This window comes from Cyanidioschyzon merolae, chromosome 11 (genome assembly GCF_000091205.1).
Source record: "Cyanidioschyzon merolae strain 10D DNA, chromosome 11, complete genome".
Taxonomy (NCBI): domain Eukaryota; phylum Rhodophyta; class Bangiophyceae; order Cyanidiales; family Cyanidiaceae; genus Cyanidioschyzon; species Cyanidioschyzon merolae.
Window position 1 is genome coordinate 468,825 of NC_010137.1, and position 15,823 is coordinate 484,647.

At 53.1% G+C, this 15,823-nt stretch overlaps 5 protein-coding genes and 1 non-coding gene across 6 annotated transcripts, besides 1 other annotated feature; 3 read left to right on the top strand and 3 right to left on the bottom strand.

The window, feature by feature from the left end:
• Positions 1-397: 397 nt before the first annotated feature.
• CYME_CMK168C (hypothetical protein) lies at positions 398-1,558 on the bottom strand (the record flags this gene model as incomplete). Its single annotated transcript, XM_005536517.1, has 1 exon — positions 398-1,558. One exon carries the CDS (start codon positions 1,556-1,558, stop codon positions 398-400), a length of 1,161 nt encoding a protein of 386 aa, XP_005536574.1.
• Positions 549-1,612: a sequence feature (possible transcribed region).
• Positions 1,613-3,800: 2,188 nt separating this feature from the next.
• Positions 3,801-4,877, bottom strand: CYME_CMK170C (hypothetical protein; the record flags this gene model as incomplete). The annotated part of the gene is made up of 1 exon (XM_005536518.1): positions 3,801-4,877. One exon carries the CDS (start codon positions 4,875-4,877, stop codon positions 3,801-3,803), a length of 1,077 nt encoding a protein of 358 aa, XP_005536575.1.
• Positions 4,878-6,649: 1,772 nt separating this feature from the next.
• On the top strand, positions 6,650-9,430 carry CYME_CMK171T. Its single transcript, XR_002461386.1, has one exon. It is a non-coding gene; the product is annotated as a hypothetical transcript (transcript).
• A 433-nt stretch (positions 9,431-9,863) lies between these two features.
• CYME_CMK172C (probable steroid dehydrogenase SPM2) lies at positions 9,864-10,847 on the top strand (the record flags this gene model as incomplete). The annotated part of the gene is made up of 1 exon (XM_005536519.1): positions 9,864-10,847. One exon carries the CDS (start codon positions 9,864-9,866, stop codon positions 10,845-10,847), a length of 984 nt encoding a protein of 327 aa, XP_005536576.1.
• Positions 10,848-12,243: 1,396 nt separating this feature from the next.
• On the top strand, positions 12,244-13,959 carry CYME_CMK173C (hypothetical protein, conserved; the record flags this gene model as incomplete). The annotated part of the gene is made up of 1 exon (XM_005536520.1): positions 12,244-13,959. One exon carries the CDS (start codon positions 12,244-12,246, stop codon positions 13,957-13,959), a length of 1,716 nt encoding a protein of 571 aa, XP_005536577.1.
• Positions 13,960-14,883: 924 nt separating this feature from the next.
• Positions 14,884-15,747, bottom strand: CYME_CMK174C (hypothetical protein, conserved; the record flags this gene model as incomplete). The annotated part of the gene is made up of 1 exon (XM_005536521.1): positions 14,884-15,747. One exon carries the CDS (start codon positions 15,745-15,747, stop codon positions 14,884-14,886), a length of 864 nt encoding a protein of 287 aa, XP_005536578.1.
• Positions 15,748-15,823: the final 76 nt, after the last annotated feature.

Consider the following 15,823-nt stretch of genomic DNA (forward strand, 5'->3'; position numbering starts at 1 on the left):
CATCATTTGTTGCCCATTTCTGGGGCCGTTGCCGCCACCGCTGCCTATTTGTGCGCCAGAGTTTTGCCCACCGAGGCCACCTCCAGTACCAGATCCGCTAGACCCGTCCAGCAGATTTGGCTGAGGCTGTGGTGTGTGCTGATGTGGTGGTGGTGTTGGCGGCTTCGGTTGCGTTGGTGTTGGAGCCTGTGGCGCTGTAGCCCCGTTCTCATTCATCATTTGTTGCCCATTTCTGGGGCCGTTGCCGCCACCGCTGCCTATTTGTGCGCCAGAGTTTTGCCCACCGAGGCCACCTCCAGTACCAGATCCGCTAGACCCGTCCAGCAGATTCGGCTGAGGCTGTGGTGTGTGCCGATGTGGTGGTGGTGTCGGCGGCTCCGTAGTCGGTGTAGGCGGCTTAGTCATTGGCGTTGGCGGCTCCGTAGTCGGTGTTGGCGGCTTCGTAGTCGGCGTTGGCGGCTTCGTAGTCGGTGTCGGCGGCTTCGTAGTCGGCGTTGTCGTGCCTAGTCGTCGGTGTCGGCGGCTTAGTAGTCGGCGTAGGCGGCTTAGTAGTCGGTGTAGGCGGCTTAGTAGTCGGCGTAGGCGGCTTAGTAGTCGGCGTAGGCGGCTTAGTAGTCGGCGTAGGCGGCTTAGTAGTCGGTGTAGGCGGCTTCGTAGTCGGTGTAGGCGGCTTAGTAGTTGGCGTCGGCGGCTTCGTAGTCGGTGTAGGCGGCTTAGTCGTCGGTGTTGGCGGCTTAGTCGTTGGCGTCGGCGGCTTAGTCGTCGGCGTTAATGTTGGTGTCGGCGTTGGTATTATTGTAATCGGTGGCATTGGTGTCGGTATCTGCGTAGTAGTCGGCGTTGGAGGTATCGTTGGCTTGACTATTATGATCGTTGGTGTTTGCGTTGGTGTTTGAATGGAAAATACCTCCTGATGACATACACGTTTCACTTCTTTGCAGATGATTGTACAAGCTGGCTGAGCGGGGCTCTTCGACGCAACAGTTCCCTGAACTTTTCCCAGAGTAGTCTTCTGTGGTGTGCTAGGTATCCACCTATCCGAAACTGGAACCTTCCCTGATACGTCCTTCTGTGGTCCAAACACCAACGAGCACTTTTCCTCTGCTGTGAAGCTTTCAACGCACACTCGACAGATATTCTTCAGTGCATACATCTCGCACACTGTTTGGTTCTTATAGATGCATTTCTGGTAACAGTCATTTGGAGCATGAACTGGCACGTTCCCTTTCCTCACATTTGTGTATCCTTCTGTCCTTGCATTCTTTGAAAGCCCATACTTTTCCTTGGGCGAGGCGTTCTCGAAGTTCGAGCTCGCTGGACAAATCCAGACTTTCTTCTCACAGACTTTCACTACTGCCTCTTCAATGCAGACTTGCTCCAGACGGCAGTCTTCGATCGTGATCAAAGGCTGGCAGTAGTCCAGGTTGCGTTGGAGCGAGTTTCGTGCCGGCGAAACTTCGCTCCAAGTTTCTCGTTGGATACCATTGGTAAGCACAGCGCTGTTTAGGTACAAAAGAATGAGCAGCCAAAAGATCCCAACTGAAACAAAGCTTCTCATGGCTAACGAGCTTCTATTCTCAGAGAATGATGTACCCTTCCAAGTTCAGCAATATGTTTTCGTTATGAACTAAAATCCTGAGGTCAAAAACTCTGTGTTACCGTTGTCCACGGCCCAAGTCTATTAGGACTGAAAACAAAAAAAAAGATATGTGGTAGTGAGCGCCCCGGTGGTGAAGTAGAGACCTGCATCAGCTCGTTACCGCATAAAGTGCGGTAATTCTCGCAACGCACGACATCGCGCGACAACGAATGAGGTATCCGCGACATGCACAGGGGTGCAACGATGAGTCTGCACCGTACGTAATGCCGATCTACGTCAAATGGATGGCTTTCGTTCCATGAAAATGATCTCATGCGCGTCGTTCATCGCACAGAATGCATCGCACAGAATGCATCGCACAGAATGCATCGCACGCGAGCGCCGGCGACGCGAATCGCGCGTGCTCCGCCTCGATGACACGTAGCTTATCGTTTTTACCGCACGCACGCTTGACCGCGAAATACCGTTGAGCAGGCCTCCGAATCGGGTGCGTATTTGACGCAAACTTGGACCGGCGCACAGATATTTGCACTTCTATCAAACCTTGCCCCTTAACTGCATTCCATCTCCAGGTGCAGAGATTCTGATGCGTTTTCGCGATTTGTAGCAGACGCGTTCGAAGTGCGATCGGTTCAAAAATAGAAAACATTGCAAAGGTACGGTATGGACACAGAAGTCGGGGATTCTGGAGGGCTCTCATCGCCAGCTGGTGGAAACAAAAGCCCCCGTCTCGTCGACCAACGCGGAATTTACGGATCTTGATCTTTGCAGCGTCGTTAGCTTGCTCTGAAACGTAGGCCCCAGCCTTTGGACAGCAAGCGAGGTTGCAGGCCGAATGCATCACTTGCGACCTGCTGTACTTTTGCCTGCCGATGTGCTGGTAGCGCCCCTCGACACTTGTTTAGAACGAAAAGCTGTGAGTGATTTCTCAGACAGTGCGCCCAAATTTTCCCTTCGCTAGGACACCGTCAATCATAGTATAGGACTGAACGGAGCTGTTTCTATCAAAGGAATCGATATTCTATCACCAGTTTTTGGTAATAATGCTAGAAATGATAAAAATTTTAACGGAATCGCGAGCCGTCACGTAATTCACGGTTCTGTGCTCTGACCGAGGCTCGTGTACACCCGCAAAAGCTGTATGTATTTGTATCGTGATAGAATCAATCGACGTGCGATCACGTGCAAGAGGCTTCTCAGAAAATGGATTGCCGAATAGTGAATAAAGGATTCGCAATGGGGTAGCACCGGTGGCATCGCACAACCGGGATATCAAGAGAACGCCTTTCACGGAATAGAGAAAAGCTGCTGTTACGTGGTACTTTATATTGATTCACGAAATCTGCGTCACGAGAGGGAAACGTTGTCTAGTTTCATGGAAGCCAATTCCTCGAGCCGACGCCCTCTGTGTGCTACGGCAACGCCGTTCTGTCTCCGTGCAGCGACCGCACCCGCGCTATAGGCGCCATTGCTGTCGCTTTCGGCAGGCTCGGCACAACATAGGACGTATGAAACGACCAGAATATCCGAGAAGAAGTAAAGGTAATGTAACTTGGAGGCAGGGCATTTGGCGGATACCTCATCGCGCACTGAATAAAACACAAAAAAGTAAGAAAAGAAAAAAGCGCAGAGTCGGAGAACGCTGGCCTATGTCAACATCTTGTTAATTTAAAAAAATAGAAGCCGATTCCACGGAAATATGAAAAGAAAAATTACGTATGTAGTTACACGTGCACCGACGGGTAAATTGAAATCGAGAAGAAACCGTGAATCTCCTAGGACGTATGTGGCGGAACAGATGCATCCCGAGGCGAGTTCGTTGCTGGATGAGTCTTGCGTAGGTGACATGTAATGGACCAGCCCCGAAATGCGACGGAGGACCTCGGTGCAGCTAGCACTCGCTTGTTAGGTTACGTCCAAAAACTGGTGAACTAGCTGAAACTTGCATTAGCAGTAGTCTAGGCAAAAGGCATGACAAATCATAATGCGGAACGTAAGTGTTTCTCAGATTTATCCATTTGAAATATATAGCACTACATAAGGGTTACCAAGAGATGCGCCTTCGAGTCTTCGAAAGTATCCTCATTTCGCTGCAAGTTTCAAACCGAAGACTGCATCCATTCAGGTCGTTTGCTGCTTTACATGGCAGCAAGGACATGAGTTCATTGCGAAAAGCGTAAGATAGACATGCAAACATCCACTATATGAGAGTGACGATGGAGCTCACCGCGCTCAAGGGCGCCGACGGCGAGGCTACCGAAATCGATGGGCTTGTGCTCGGTGAGACGGAGGAGCTTATAGAGGTCGTCGCGCTCACGGACACCGACGGCGAAGCTACCGAAATCGATGAACTTGTGCTCGGTGAGACAGAGGAGCTTATAGAGGTCGTCGCGCTCACGGACACCGACGGCGACGCTACCGAAATCGATGGGCTTGTGCTCGGTGAGACGGAGGAGCTTACGGAGGCCGTCGCGCTCACGGACACCGACGGCGAAGCTACCGAAATCGATGGGCTTGTGCTCGGTGAGACAGAAGTGCTTATGGAGATAGTCGCGCTCACAGTCGCCGATGGCGAAACGCTTCTTGACACTGTTGCTGACGGAGAGGCAGATGGTAGCAGTGTAGGCTGCACAGTCGGAGTCGGAAGGAAAGTGCCGATGATTACGTTCCTGCATTGCTTTCCGCTGAACAGACATTCATACTGACAGTTTCCATTTTGCTGTTGATACGACTGCCCCCAGCGCTTTGATACCGGATCGGAACCATCCAATGTCCGTTGAACCACAGTATCGCAAACTTCCACAAGCTCGTAATTCGTCCTGCATGCTGTGCACACATTTGCCGTGCGATACTCTACACAGGTTTGCTCGCCGAAAGACAAGCAGTCACCACATCCGCTATATTGATTTTGCCTCCAACGCAGCACCTTGAAATCTTTCGAGTCGAATCCCGCCAAACCCTGATTTTCTTTGGTAGCTTCACGGCCGAGCGTCTGGCTGCCGTGACCACTGCCAATCTCAGCAGAGGAGCGTAGCGTACATGCCGTGCCTGTGAGAGAACAGCTTCCGTTGACAATCACTTTCGTGCATACGTTCTGCAGGGTGCAGTTATGCAGCGAAGAAGACGAGGGGCACACATAAACACTGTTTCCACCGCTCGTATACCAACGCCTTTCCGCTGGCCTCGCTGCTAGTACAGAGTCCACTCGCACTGCGTTCGTGAACAGAAGGAGCAACAAAACCGCCAAGGAATGTGTACGGAGCGCGTTATGAATCATCCTGTATAGCCCCCTTGAGGTTGTTGAAGAACAACAATATTATTTTGAATATTTCCGGACGAAATTCTTTTTTGAGTGCTATGCACGGGGATGATGCACGGATTCGCGCATCTGCGGACAGCGATTTTCCCGCCAACTTCAATTTCGCGAACGATTGATTACGTTCGCGCCAAATCGAACCGCTGCGCACCATACGATTGCGACGCTCGTATCCTTAAACATGCTGGAACGCTAGTCGCGCAAGCTCAGCTTTCCCGGGCAGTTATGCGAATTAAAACAGTTCCGACACGCTTTGGATAGAGTACCATTAGTCTTGTCACGTTGCAATAACGACTTGAGGCGTAAAACATGGATCATTGTAGCGGGGTGCTACCCTCGAGCGTCGGCGCCAGAGTAAGCCTCTGATCCTGAATAGGGTGTACAAGAGAAGATGCGAGCTCGCAAGTGCGAAGTAGCCAGTTCTATTGCACGTCGCAGATGCGTCCAGCGTGTGCGAATTGTCGATCGGGCAAGAGGGCAGGCGTCATAGCGACCGCATACGGATATTCGAAATCTATAGGGCATCGGTTCCGACCTGCTTTGGTATATAGATATTTTGAACTTCTGCATGTACGTTATTTGGCGTATACACTGAAGACTTCTGTCGTGGAAAATTTTAAACCTCGTACGCTTAGGCTTGCGTCTCTCAAATCGGTGTGGCGAGGTGAAGGCCTCAAATAAATGTAGGTTTACGCATTCTTTTGCTCAACAAGGACCTGGCATCCAAATCATTAATTTCATATATTGAGAAATTTCTCAGAGAATGTATGTGAACGCCTCGCCCTATTGCCTTAAAAGACAGCTATTTGGCGACATGTCGTATGCGTGTTAACGAGGCGCTGAATATTGACAGCGCAAGATCGCCTGCCAGAGCACCACAGGACTCTAGATATCCGAATCTAAAGTGCAATTTCTACTCAGTATAAAGAGCATTGGTGCAGTCTCTAAAGAAACTAGTTATGATGGAGCACTAAGCTGTTCGACATGTTTCTATCTCTCCATTTCCTCCTGAAAATTTATAGATACACATCCTAGACGTTCAAAGTCCAATAATAAGGAATTTCGGATTCACGGTCCGTTCTCCGACTCTAGGTTGTCGTTTCGCAATGGCTCGTTCAATGCTTCACAACTGCAGTTCGTTACGTCTCTGGAATCAAGACGAAATGCGGCGTCCTAAAAAAAGATTTCAAAAAAATATTCGATATCACCGTCCTGTTCGTGTGAGCGACCCCCACGCTCCTCCTTTCCTTACGTCTATCACGCTCGAATCACGTATTCTTCGAGTTTTCGTCATTTCAGTCGCGACGCAACTCGTAGGCGCAACGATTCGCGCTGCTGACCCGACGAGAAAAGGAGCGCGGCGCCATCCCTTGGTGACTTCTCCACACGCTCCCGCCGAAAGCTCAATGAGCTCGTCACGTTAAGCAATCGATCCCGCCCGAAAGACAATTCCAGCCCGCTCCGTGGCCATCGAAGAGAAGGGACCCGAAATCAGCAGCAGCAGCAGGAGCAGCAGCACCACCACCACAACCACATTCCCGCCCGTGGGATCCGCTCCCAGAGGCTCGCGTCTCTTCTGTTCGCATGGGAAAGGGTGCTGGACGCGGACTGCAGTCATCGCAGCGATGGATTCCGGTGGCAAGTGCGTCATCGCTTAGCGGCACGGCAGGAGCGCCGACGGATCGACGTTTCTACGCTGCGTCGCGAATCTGGAGTTCCACTCCAGCCACTGCGTGTTTCATCATAGACAGCAACGCGTTCCACGAATTCCCTTCTATTCGGCAAACAGCAAAGAGCGGGCATTGGTCATCCTGCACACGCACACACCAGCTTATGCTCTGTGTTTCAAACCGATGGAGAACGGTTGCGGGGCCGTCAAACGCAGCCTCAGAGAGGCCGATGCACGCTTCGGGATAACGCGGCTCGCTCTCGACACGAACTGATGCCCGGTGCTCTAGGAACTGCCGTTCAGACCAATGGACCTGTTGGAGTTTGTATAGGGAAACTCGCTGACGATTGCGGTTCGTGGAATTCCGAAGTCGTACGAAGAGAAAAACAAGGTATAAATACTTTAGTTATACGGCATGCTTATCGACGGAGGCACACAACCGCCGCACACGAGAGGTCTCAGAGAAACGACTGTGTAGTTAGACGAAAATCGTCCAAGAGCGTAACGAAAAGAGATGCGTACCGCTTCCAGACGAGCTCGCCAGTCTCGGACGGGGCGGTTTCCTGAACGGAACGCTTCGCTTGGGTGTGTTCACGGACGAGGAGCGGCGCTCATCGTTACTGCCGGAAACGGCGGTCGTTCAGTGCCAGCTTGGAACGTGCGTGCTCCCACCGGAACACGTGGCACGCGACATGTACCTGGTGGTTCTTTGCAGCAAGCTCCGGCGACACGCTTGCCTCAAACTCAAGTCCGCGTGCTTCGAGTGTGCCGAGGTCTTTGGAAACGTCCAGCACTTTGTAGAAGCGCAGCTGACACCGATAAGCTTTTCGTCCTAGTTGTCCCCGAGTGCGCACCAGGCAGACTTGACCCGCAACTAGCCTTCATCGGCGACGCACGGACGTCGGCTCCCAAGCTGGACAGCATTGGGAGCGTCGAGGGCCTCTCTCGCTTGGTGACTCAAAGCGCCCCAGATAATACGAATGGGTACGGGGAATGATACGCACAGTGACGCTGAGAAGGGTGAGCATACACCTCCACCGGCACGTGAAAGATTCTATGGGGTGGAGGCGAAAGTGCGACGACTCGGCGACCGGCATGGGCGGTATGAAGGAGCTCTTCATGACCGACGCTTCGTTGCAGCCAGTCGGCTCGAAGGATTGCGAGACCATGATGAATGTCCGTCATCTGGCCCTTCGCGACGAGGACGTTGTCTCGAAGATGGACCTGTCGCACGCGACTAACGCACCCACGAATGCGATGGCGCGTCTGCACCCAGCGTGCCGGTCCAGAGCCTCCGTCAGGGGAGGAGTACGCGGCTTTTACGAACGCACGTCTCCGTGGCTCGTGCCACTGCCAGCAAGCACACTTTTTCGCTTTGTCGTGGATCGTGACGCCGCGCGAGGGTTACGCAGATGCGTCCGATGGAGAACAAGTGTGTCGAGGAAGAGGAAGAGAGGCTGATCGCTAGGTGCAAGCCCAGACAGCGAACTATGCGCCCGCACCCGAAGATTCGAGGAAACTCATGAACCGCTTGACGAGCGAGAAGCGACGGAGCGCGCAGGAGGGCGCGGAGGCGAAGGGAGACCGGAGGAACCGGAGCTTCGCGCTTCCAACAGGAGAAGTAGAGTCGTCGTTCGCTTCCGATAGCGCGAGCGTGTCCATCGCCGTCAAGCGCGAACGCTCTATACGATTGAAGAATCGTCAGGGCGCCGATGCACCCTGGTTAGAGGGGAAAATGTGCGGATGAACAACGAACAACTGGGATGCGCGGCGGCGCGAACTTGCTCCCCAATGCGATCGGCCTCAACTTGGACCCAAAGAGATCGGGTTCCTGAACCTTCACGATGATTGCGAGATCCGAAGGGATGCCCGACTTGCCTGTGGTCACCGACGACGCACTGGAGCCGCGAGTCTCGAACACGCCGATTCCCGCTCAAAGTCGTAGCTTGGACTCGAGTACCTCATATGTTCGCCTAAGCGGACGGTGAGCGAGTGAGGCACTCGTCCGACGCGCAAACGAGTGAGACAGGAGAGAGTCCCAGTAGCCTTGGCGGCATTATCACAAGCAGGTGGCACAATCGGACCTGATGGCCCGTCACGCTCATCTGCACAGTTTGTGGGAAGGGAACGCAGGAAAGCAAGAGCGCACAAGGAATCGGTTGTTGAGGTACCGAATGGAATAGCGTGCGCTTGCGAGTGCAGCGGGCAGCGCACGCGCACAAGAAGTCGTCCAGAAGAGCAAGTGCATGATCACGGGGCACAGCACTGGGCGCGAAAACGGAGCAAGGCATCGCGTAGAGCCTTCTGTACCCGTCAACGACAGCTACGGAGGGATGCAGCAAGCGCTCGCATGCTGCAGGTCGGCTCCCAGGGAATGCGAGCTCGTGAACACATACGGGAATATCTGAACACAATCAGGTTAACCGCTTTGAAGCGCGCACCAGCACTGAATTCTAGGAAACGAAGAAAACGGCAAGCGATCCGTAAATCGCAACCTCCGCCTGCACATCGAATACGCAGGCAACTGCCGGAACCTGTGAAACTGCGACCCCAACGCCGCGATTAGCATCCCTCGACAGCCTACAACAGTGCTGGAAAGAAAGTAGCGACCGGCGTGTTCCAGCCCGGAGCTAAGAGAGAGGAAAAGCGATCAGCCGCAGCAAAAGCTCCCATGGGATGGCTTTCATGACTGAGGGAAGAGATGCGAGCTTTGCAGAGCTAGCCCTAGCTGGCTGGTCCGTTCCATTTCTGTCTAGTTTTGGAAGTAGCAAGTCGGTGGAGCGCTAGGGATCAGAGTTCGCCAGAGTGACCGCCTCCAGAGATGCAGAAACGCCGACCTTTAACTTGTTCTTGGTGTTGCTTAAAGGAATGTTTCACCTAATCCGGATTATACACGATATCATGACTGCTTGATAGCAAGAACGCCAGTGCATTCCCTACCGCATTACACGTGGGGTTTCTCGGTGGTGTTGGAGAAGCAGTCTACCGATGAAGGCGGACCTCATTGCGACTAGATTCTTATCGTAACGGAATGACAATTTTCTCATATCTTTCGCTGATCGTACATCATGAAGAGAAGCAAAATAAGATGAAAACTTCCGCAGAAGCACATAGATGACGGATACCATGAAGGAAATAACCGCACGAAAAATGACGCATGCGGGCGGCGTCACCCGTGCCAGCGCGCCCCCGGCATCGCGCCTTCGACATGGAGCGATTCTCTCCACGGTTGGACGTTGAGGTATGCCTTTCGTGTCATCACGAGACATCAATCCTCAATGAAACTCGGCTACCTTACTAGATTTGCGGCCCAGCCTTCGATCGGCACGGAGTACAAGGAACTGCCTCTCTACCTTTTTGCGCTGGTGGGCGTTATTGTAGTGCTTTTGGCTGGTGCGCAACTACTGCGCTTCCTTTACCGCCACCTGCTTCGAAGGCCCTCGCGCCTTGCCGACAAGTTTCGTGGGGATTGGGCCTTCATCACAGGAGCGTCCTACGGAGTAGGTGCAGGTTTTGCTAGAGAGTGTGCGCGTCGTGGTCTCAATCTTGTTCTGTTGGCACGCTCAGCAGAGAAGCTAGCGGCTGTTGCAGCGGACTGCGAACAGCACGGCGTTGCTGTTCGCGTGGTGGCTTTCGACCTGGCCCAGGCTTCAGAAGCGGAATGGAACGAACTCTTTGAAGGTATTTGTGATTTGGAGATATCTGTCCTTATCAATAACGCTGGTGTCAACCTAGAGTTTCCTACGGAGTTTATCGATATGGACGAGGCAGCCATCGAGCGGATCGTGCGCGTGAACATTTGCGCTATGAACAAAATCACACGAAGACTACTACCGAAAATGATTGAACGGAAGAAGGGATGCCTCATATTTTTGTCTTCGGCCGGAGGTGCTGTAGTTCCCTGTCCGTTGCTCTCCGTGTACGGCGGCACAAAGGCGTACATCGATGCATTCGCCGTTGCGTTGTCTGGTGAAGTCCGTCGGCACAAGATTGCGGTTCTGTCCCTGACACCATTTTGGATTACCAGCGAGATGAGCAAGATACGACGCGCCAACTGGATGGTGCCCTCCGCGGACGCGTTCGCACGGCTCGCTTTGGATCGTCTTGGATTGGAGCTGCGCTCGAATCCGCACTGGGCACATGAGCTCATAGCCTTGGGCTTAAAAGCCACCCGCAGCCTGCCCGCACAGGTTGCATATGTTGAACGTTTGCATCGGCGTATACGAGAGCGAGCCTTGCGCAAACTTAAGCGACAGCAATGAAACCGGGTAAATCCGTTCTTCTATAGAAGTCTCTGCTCCGATCGGACGAACCGTCCGAGCGCTGCGCAACGTGTGTATACCGTATTATGGCAGGTCAGCAGCCTTTCCAGCAACGCCTTCTCAGATACGAACATAGTTCGTTACGAATCAAATCCACGGCGCTCAACTAAAAGTGCCGATGATCAGATTTGGTTTAGATTTTAGAGTCCGGAGAAAGAGGTATTGGCCTTCGAGAAGAGAACTATGACGGCAGTGGTGCTGCTTCACTGGACACGACGCATACACAGACGATCGCAGCACGTACAGCATGCACTGGACTAGTGAAGCGTTCGCCTCAAAGCGTATTTGCAGCCATTTGCAGGCGGAATGGAAAGCGCATCACACAGCAAAGGTGCCAAAACTAAGAAACCAGTTCGCGCGTGCAATGTGCAGCTCGTCAAGCGACCCACGAGCGCATGCCATTAGGATATTATCACGAATTCTCGTGGCTGGACTTGAGCATTACTTAACAGGAAGGACTGCCCGCTCGTCTACAGAACCGTCTGATCGGCACGCACGCTCTGTAGAAAAGCAACAACAGCACAATGGTGAATTAGAAAACGCTACACGAATAGCACAAGCAAAATATTCTATGGTGCGAGATCGATGAATCTCTACAGGTTACCTAAACCGAGGTAGTTGCTGGCGGCAACCCGAGAAACGCGCACGGAGCTCGTTTGTTTGCCCGTTACGACGCATTCGCCGCGTGCCCCGCACCAAACATACCCTTTTCTCTTCCTGCCTCCGGTGCAACGAAGAACCTCCCTTTGGGAATTGCTCCCAAGCGACGCTCAACCTGAAAAATGACAAAGGTGCGTCATCCAAAGTCCAAGCGAGACTGCAGTAATAAGGGATCATGCCGAATGACCAAGTCTGGAAGACGTCTTCCGGAACGGAAACCCGTATTCGGTGTGCATGAGACTTTGCGATCTCAAATGCTTGCCACTTCGTGTCTTTCTTTCCAAAATAAGTCACTCCAGGACCAGATGTATGAGAGGTTGACCATGTAACATCAGATGCAGGTGCAAATCTGCAGGAAGATAATCTGTTATTCAAGTTCAATGGTTTGAACAAGCTTTTCCGCGGATCTACAAGCGCTACGGGAAAAAATCGAGTCCAGGCGATGCGGCGTTTCGCTGCAGTCGAGCACCGGCCCAGGTGATCTTAAAATTAGCCTCTCGAACGGGCTTCGTAGCGCTCCGTGGCTTCGTCAACGCTGCTTCGTGCTGGAACGGCGCACGAGTCCTTTTTCTTCGTTCTGTCTGCGTTGCGATAGACCGATGCGGGAATGTCTCGAGCGCGGTCATAGCTGGCCTGTATTCTCGTCACGCTCAGCGCTGGGCGCGGTTCCAGAAAGATGAGTAACCGCAGCAGAGCAGACACGACAGGCTGCGTTGCGAGCTGGGTCCTCCAGTTTGCTGTTGCAGAGAGTCACGGTAAACACAACTATTTCGCTGAGTTCGCGCCTTGCGTGGAAAAGTCCGCGACGGATCGAAGTTCCGCACAAGTGAGCGCCCAGTGGCAAGCTCGGCATACGGCAGGTGTCGGCGGACATAACGAGCAAAGATTTTTGTTAGCAACCTGTGGAGGGCCAGGCGCACGAGTATACGCTGCACCCACGGGTGAACCCGCTGTTCAAGATCTTCAGTTGCTCGTTTCATATGCAAGTTCTCTTCCAAGAGCTGATACTGACGAGTGTTTCTGTTGTACGTGGGCATTCGAGGAAGCGACCAGCGACGTTCTCCTGTGTTTGGGGTATGAAAGCGGTATCATTCGGGTCGTACATTTATCCAACGATTCTCTGTGTCACACGTTGCTGGGTCACAGCGGGGCGGTGCACTGCCTCCGGTCCTGTCCGAAACGGCCTTCGTGGCTGCTGTCGGCGAGCAAGGATGAATCGCTGCGCCTTTGGGACTTGGGGACCGGAAATTGCTTTGCAATTTTTTGCGGACTACAAGGGCATCGTGGAGAAGTTCTTTTTTGCGACTGGCATCGCAGTGGCGAAAAGTTTGTCTCTTGTGGAATGGACGGCACAGTGCGGGTATGGAATATTGACGCGAAAGTGTTGCAGTCATTCGAAATGCAGAGAAGAAGAGCTTGCGTTGCGGAGCGCGCTGGAGAGGGCGCCAGGCATTCCGCTGCACTGCCGAAATTTCCGAGCAGTGCGCCCCAAAAAGTCACAGATCCGACGCCACAAAAAGTGCTCTTCCGTGGAATACCAGGGGAAGTTGAGACTCCTGTGGCACCTCCTCATCCATCGAAGCGTCATCGTAGAAGAAGGAATGCTGTTGGTGTTGCACAAGCAGCGCCCCAAACGCTCGATGTGCCCAGAAATCTGGCATGCCCGTCAAGGGAAAATGCGAGCCCCTACGAGACTGAGCGCACCAGTTCTCCAGCCACAACGCCAAAGAAGATACCGAGCCCACGGCGCCCGAGTGCCTTGCGCCATTTCAATCGGAGCCCGGAAACGAGTGCAGCTGCAGACTTGGAACGTATCCCATATACGACCGCGCCATTGGTTGATGGCGTTACGCTGGATGCCCCTGCACGGGGCGTACCTCCTCCGATGACTCTCGGCGATGATGCGGTGCGACAAGCCGCAGGTTCGCGCACCCGCCGCTATGTCGAGTTTGTTCAGTTTCCAGACCAGGTGTTCCGCTTTGTTCACGGGAACTATGTAGACTGCGTCGCCTATGTCGGGGATTTGATTCTATCCAAGTCGGTACATAGCAAGATTGTGCTCTGGGCTCCTGGTATGGATGATCGCGGTTTGCTTCCATCATCGAGCGAGCACCGCGTTCTTATTGAGTACCGATATCGAGGCGGTGATCTCTGGTATATTCGATTTGCGGTGGACCCCATGCAAACTTTGCTTGCCGTAGGCTCAAGAATGGGTACTATTTATGTATTCCAGGTGGATGATCCAGGCGGCAAACCTATCGCTTGCCTGACGCATCCGCAAGCCACTGCTGCAGTGCGACATGTCGCGTTCAGCCCCGACGGGAAGATGATCCTGGCAGTTTGTGATGACAGCACCGTTTGGCGGTGGGATATAGAGTCGTTGACGCGCTGAAATTTCACACGGCGCTCGCAGCTGCTTAGCTATGATGACTGTTCTTTAGCCAGTCATCCGTGTTCGTCTGAATCACAATATTCAGGGGCGCTGATGATTTAGTCGAGGGTTCTGTACACTGCTTCGTACAATCATAACGAACGCGAACTCGTATTTCTGTCAGTCAATTTTGAATAGATAGAGCACTGCATGCAGGTTCTGCCGTTGCCACAACGGCAAGATTGCGCTGCGGTTCGTCGGGATTCTTGATTGCGGCTGCATACTCGACGACCATCGTATCAGCTCCACGCTAGGCAACGTATGGTTCAAGAATGAAGCAGCGCTCAAGCGCCATAAAATAGCCGACGCCGTGTCTCCGTCCTCAAAGTCGACCGCGATCTCGCATCCGACAGACTCTGATTACATGCTTCAGATCGATGCCGTTTAAATCACAGGCAGCGCACCTGCAGCACAATCTCCACACAGACACAGCCATTGTGTTCGTATTCCACTGCGATGCATTTAAATCGAGTAATAGGTTCTATGAGGGACAGCTAGCTGGATGAGAAAATCAAAAGTCTAGAACCTCTCAGTACCCCACTGAGCTTCAAACAGTATCTAGAAGCTTCTGGGGCATTTTGGATCGGTTCTGAGACCGTATCCATAAACGCATTCGCGTCGCCGAGGTCGACGCACTCGACATGCTAAGCTCTCCCATTACTCGAAATATGCATAAAGTATTAATATCTTTCGTAGAAAGCGCTCGCACTGCATCTTCATGCTCCCAGTAGCGATCAAAACTGATCTCATGAGCGCTGCACGCGATGCCTGCCGTCCCTTTTAAATAGAGCAATTCATCCACTTGATGCATTAAATGGCTGCCATTCTGAGAATCCATAGTTAGCGTGAATATTCGCGCAGTGAAAAATCCTGATCACGTGTGCTTCAAATATAATGTATGTGCTGCGGATCCTCAGGTTCGCTCAAGAATGACGCGTCCGCATTACGAGCCAGGCGCCAGACATCGGAAGTTCGTTCCTCATCAGCGTCTCTCGAAGCGCCCGTATCCGCAATACGAGCATCCAAGACACATTCACACACGGCGCAATATCCTACCCAGTTCACCTTGGTGTGCTTGCCGCATAGGCCCTTGGTCATGAGCTCAACAGAAATGCCGTGACCGACAACAAGGATGTCACCCTCTTTGTACCTTTCCGTGATCAACTGGATGGCTTTTCTGCAACGCTGCGTTATCTGGTGAATATCCTCTGGAAACTCAGCCACGACGAGAGACCGATGCGACTCCAGGTCAAGCCGCGGCAGCTGGGCTTTCCACTCAGCTAAGGGCGTGAGCTCTGGGGCACGTTCCCCGAACCACTCGGCGTGCAACCACTCACTCGCCCCGTGCTCAACGTACAAAGGCAGCTCGAGCTCTTCCGCAACAACATGTGCTGTCTCCAGCGTTCGCGCAAACGGCGAGCTCAGAATCGTACGAATGTTGCCCGCAGACCGGAGGAAAACACCCAGCTCGCGTGCTTGACGGCGACCTCGGTCCGTAAGCGGTGGGTCTTGCGGATATGTCGCTCGCTCACCCCACGTGCGATCCACATGGTCTATGCGCTCGCCATGTCGTGCGATGAAAACACGACGGAAGACGCTAGTTGCGTTCTCCATGGAAACGCCCGCAAAAGGCACCTCGAAAAGCGGCACTCTGAGCGCCTGCGCGGCAATGCACGCACTGAACACTGCCCCGCCGCCGAAGATGACGATGACACTCCAACGCGATGCTTGCAATCGATGCAGATGCATTGAGGCGTTCGATGCGCGTAGCTTGTGGAGGCGCCTGGGTAGCGCTCTACATCCCTGGAACAGTGGTGGTAGCAAC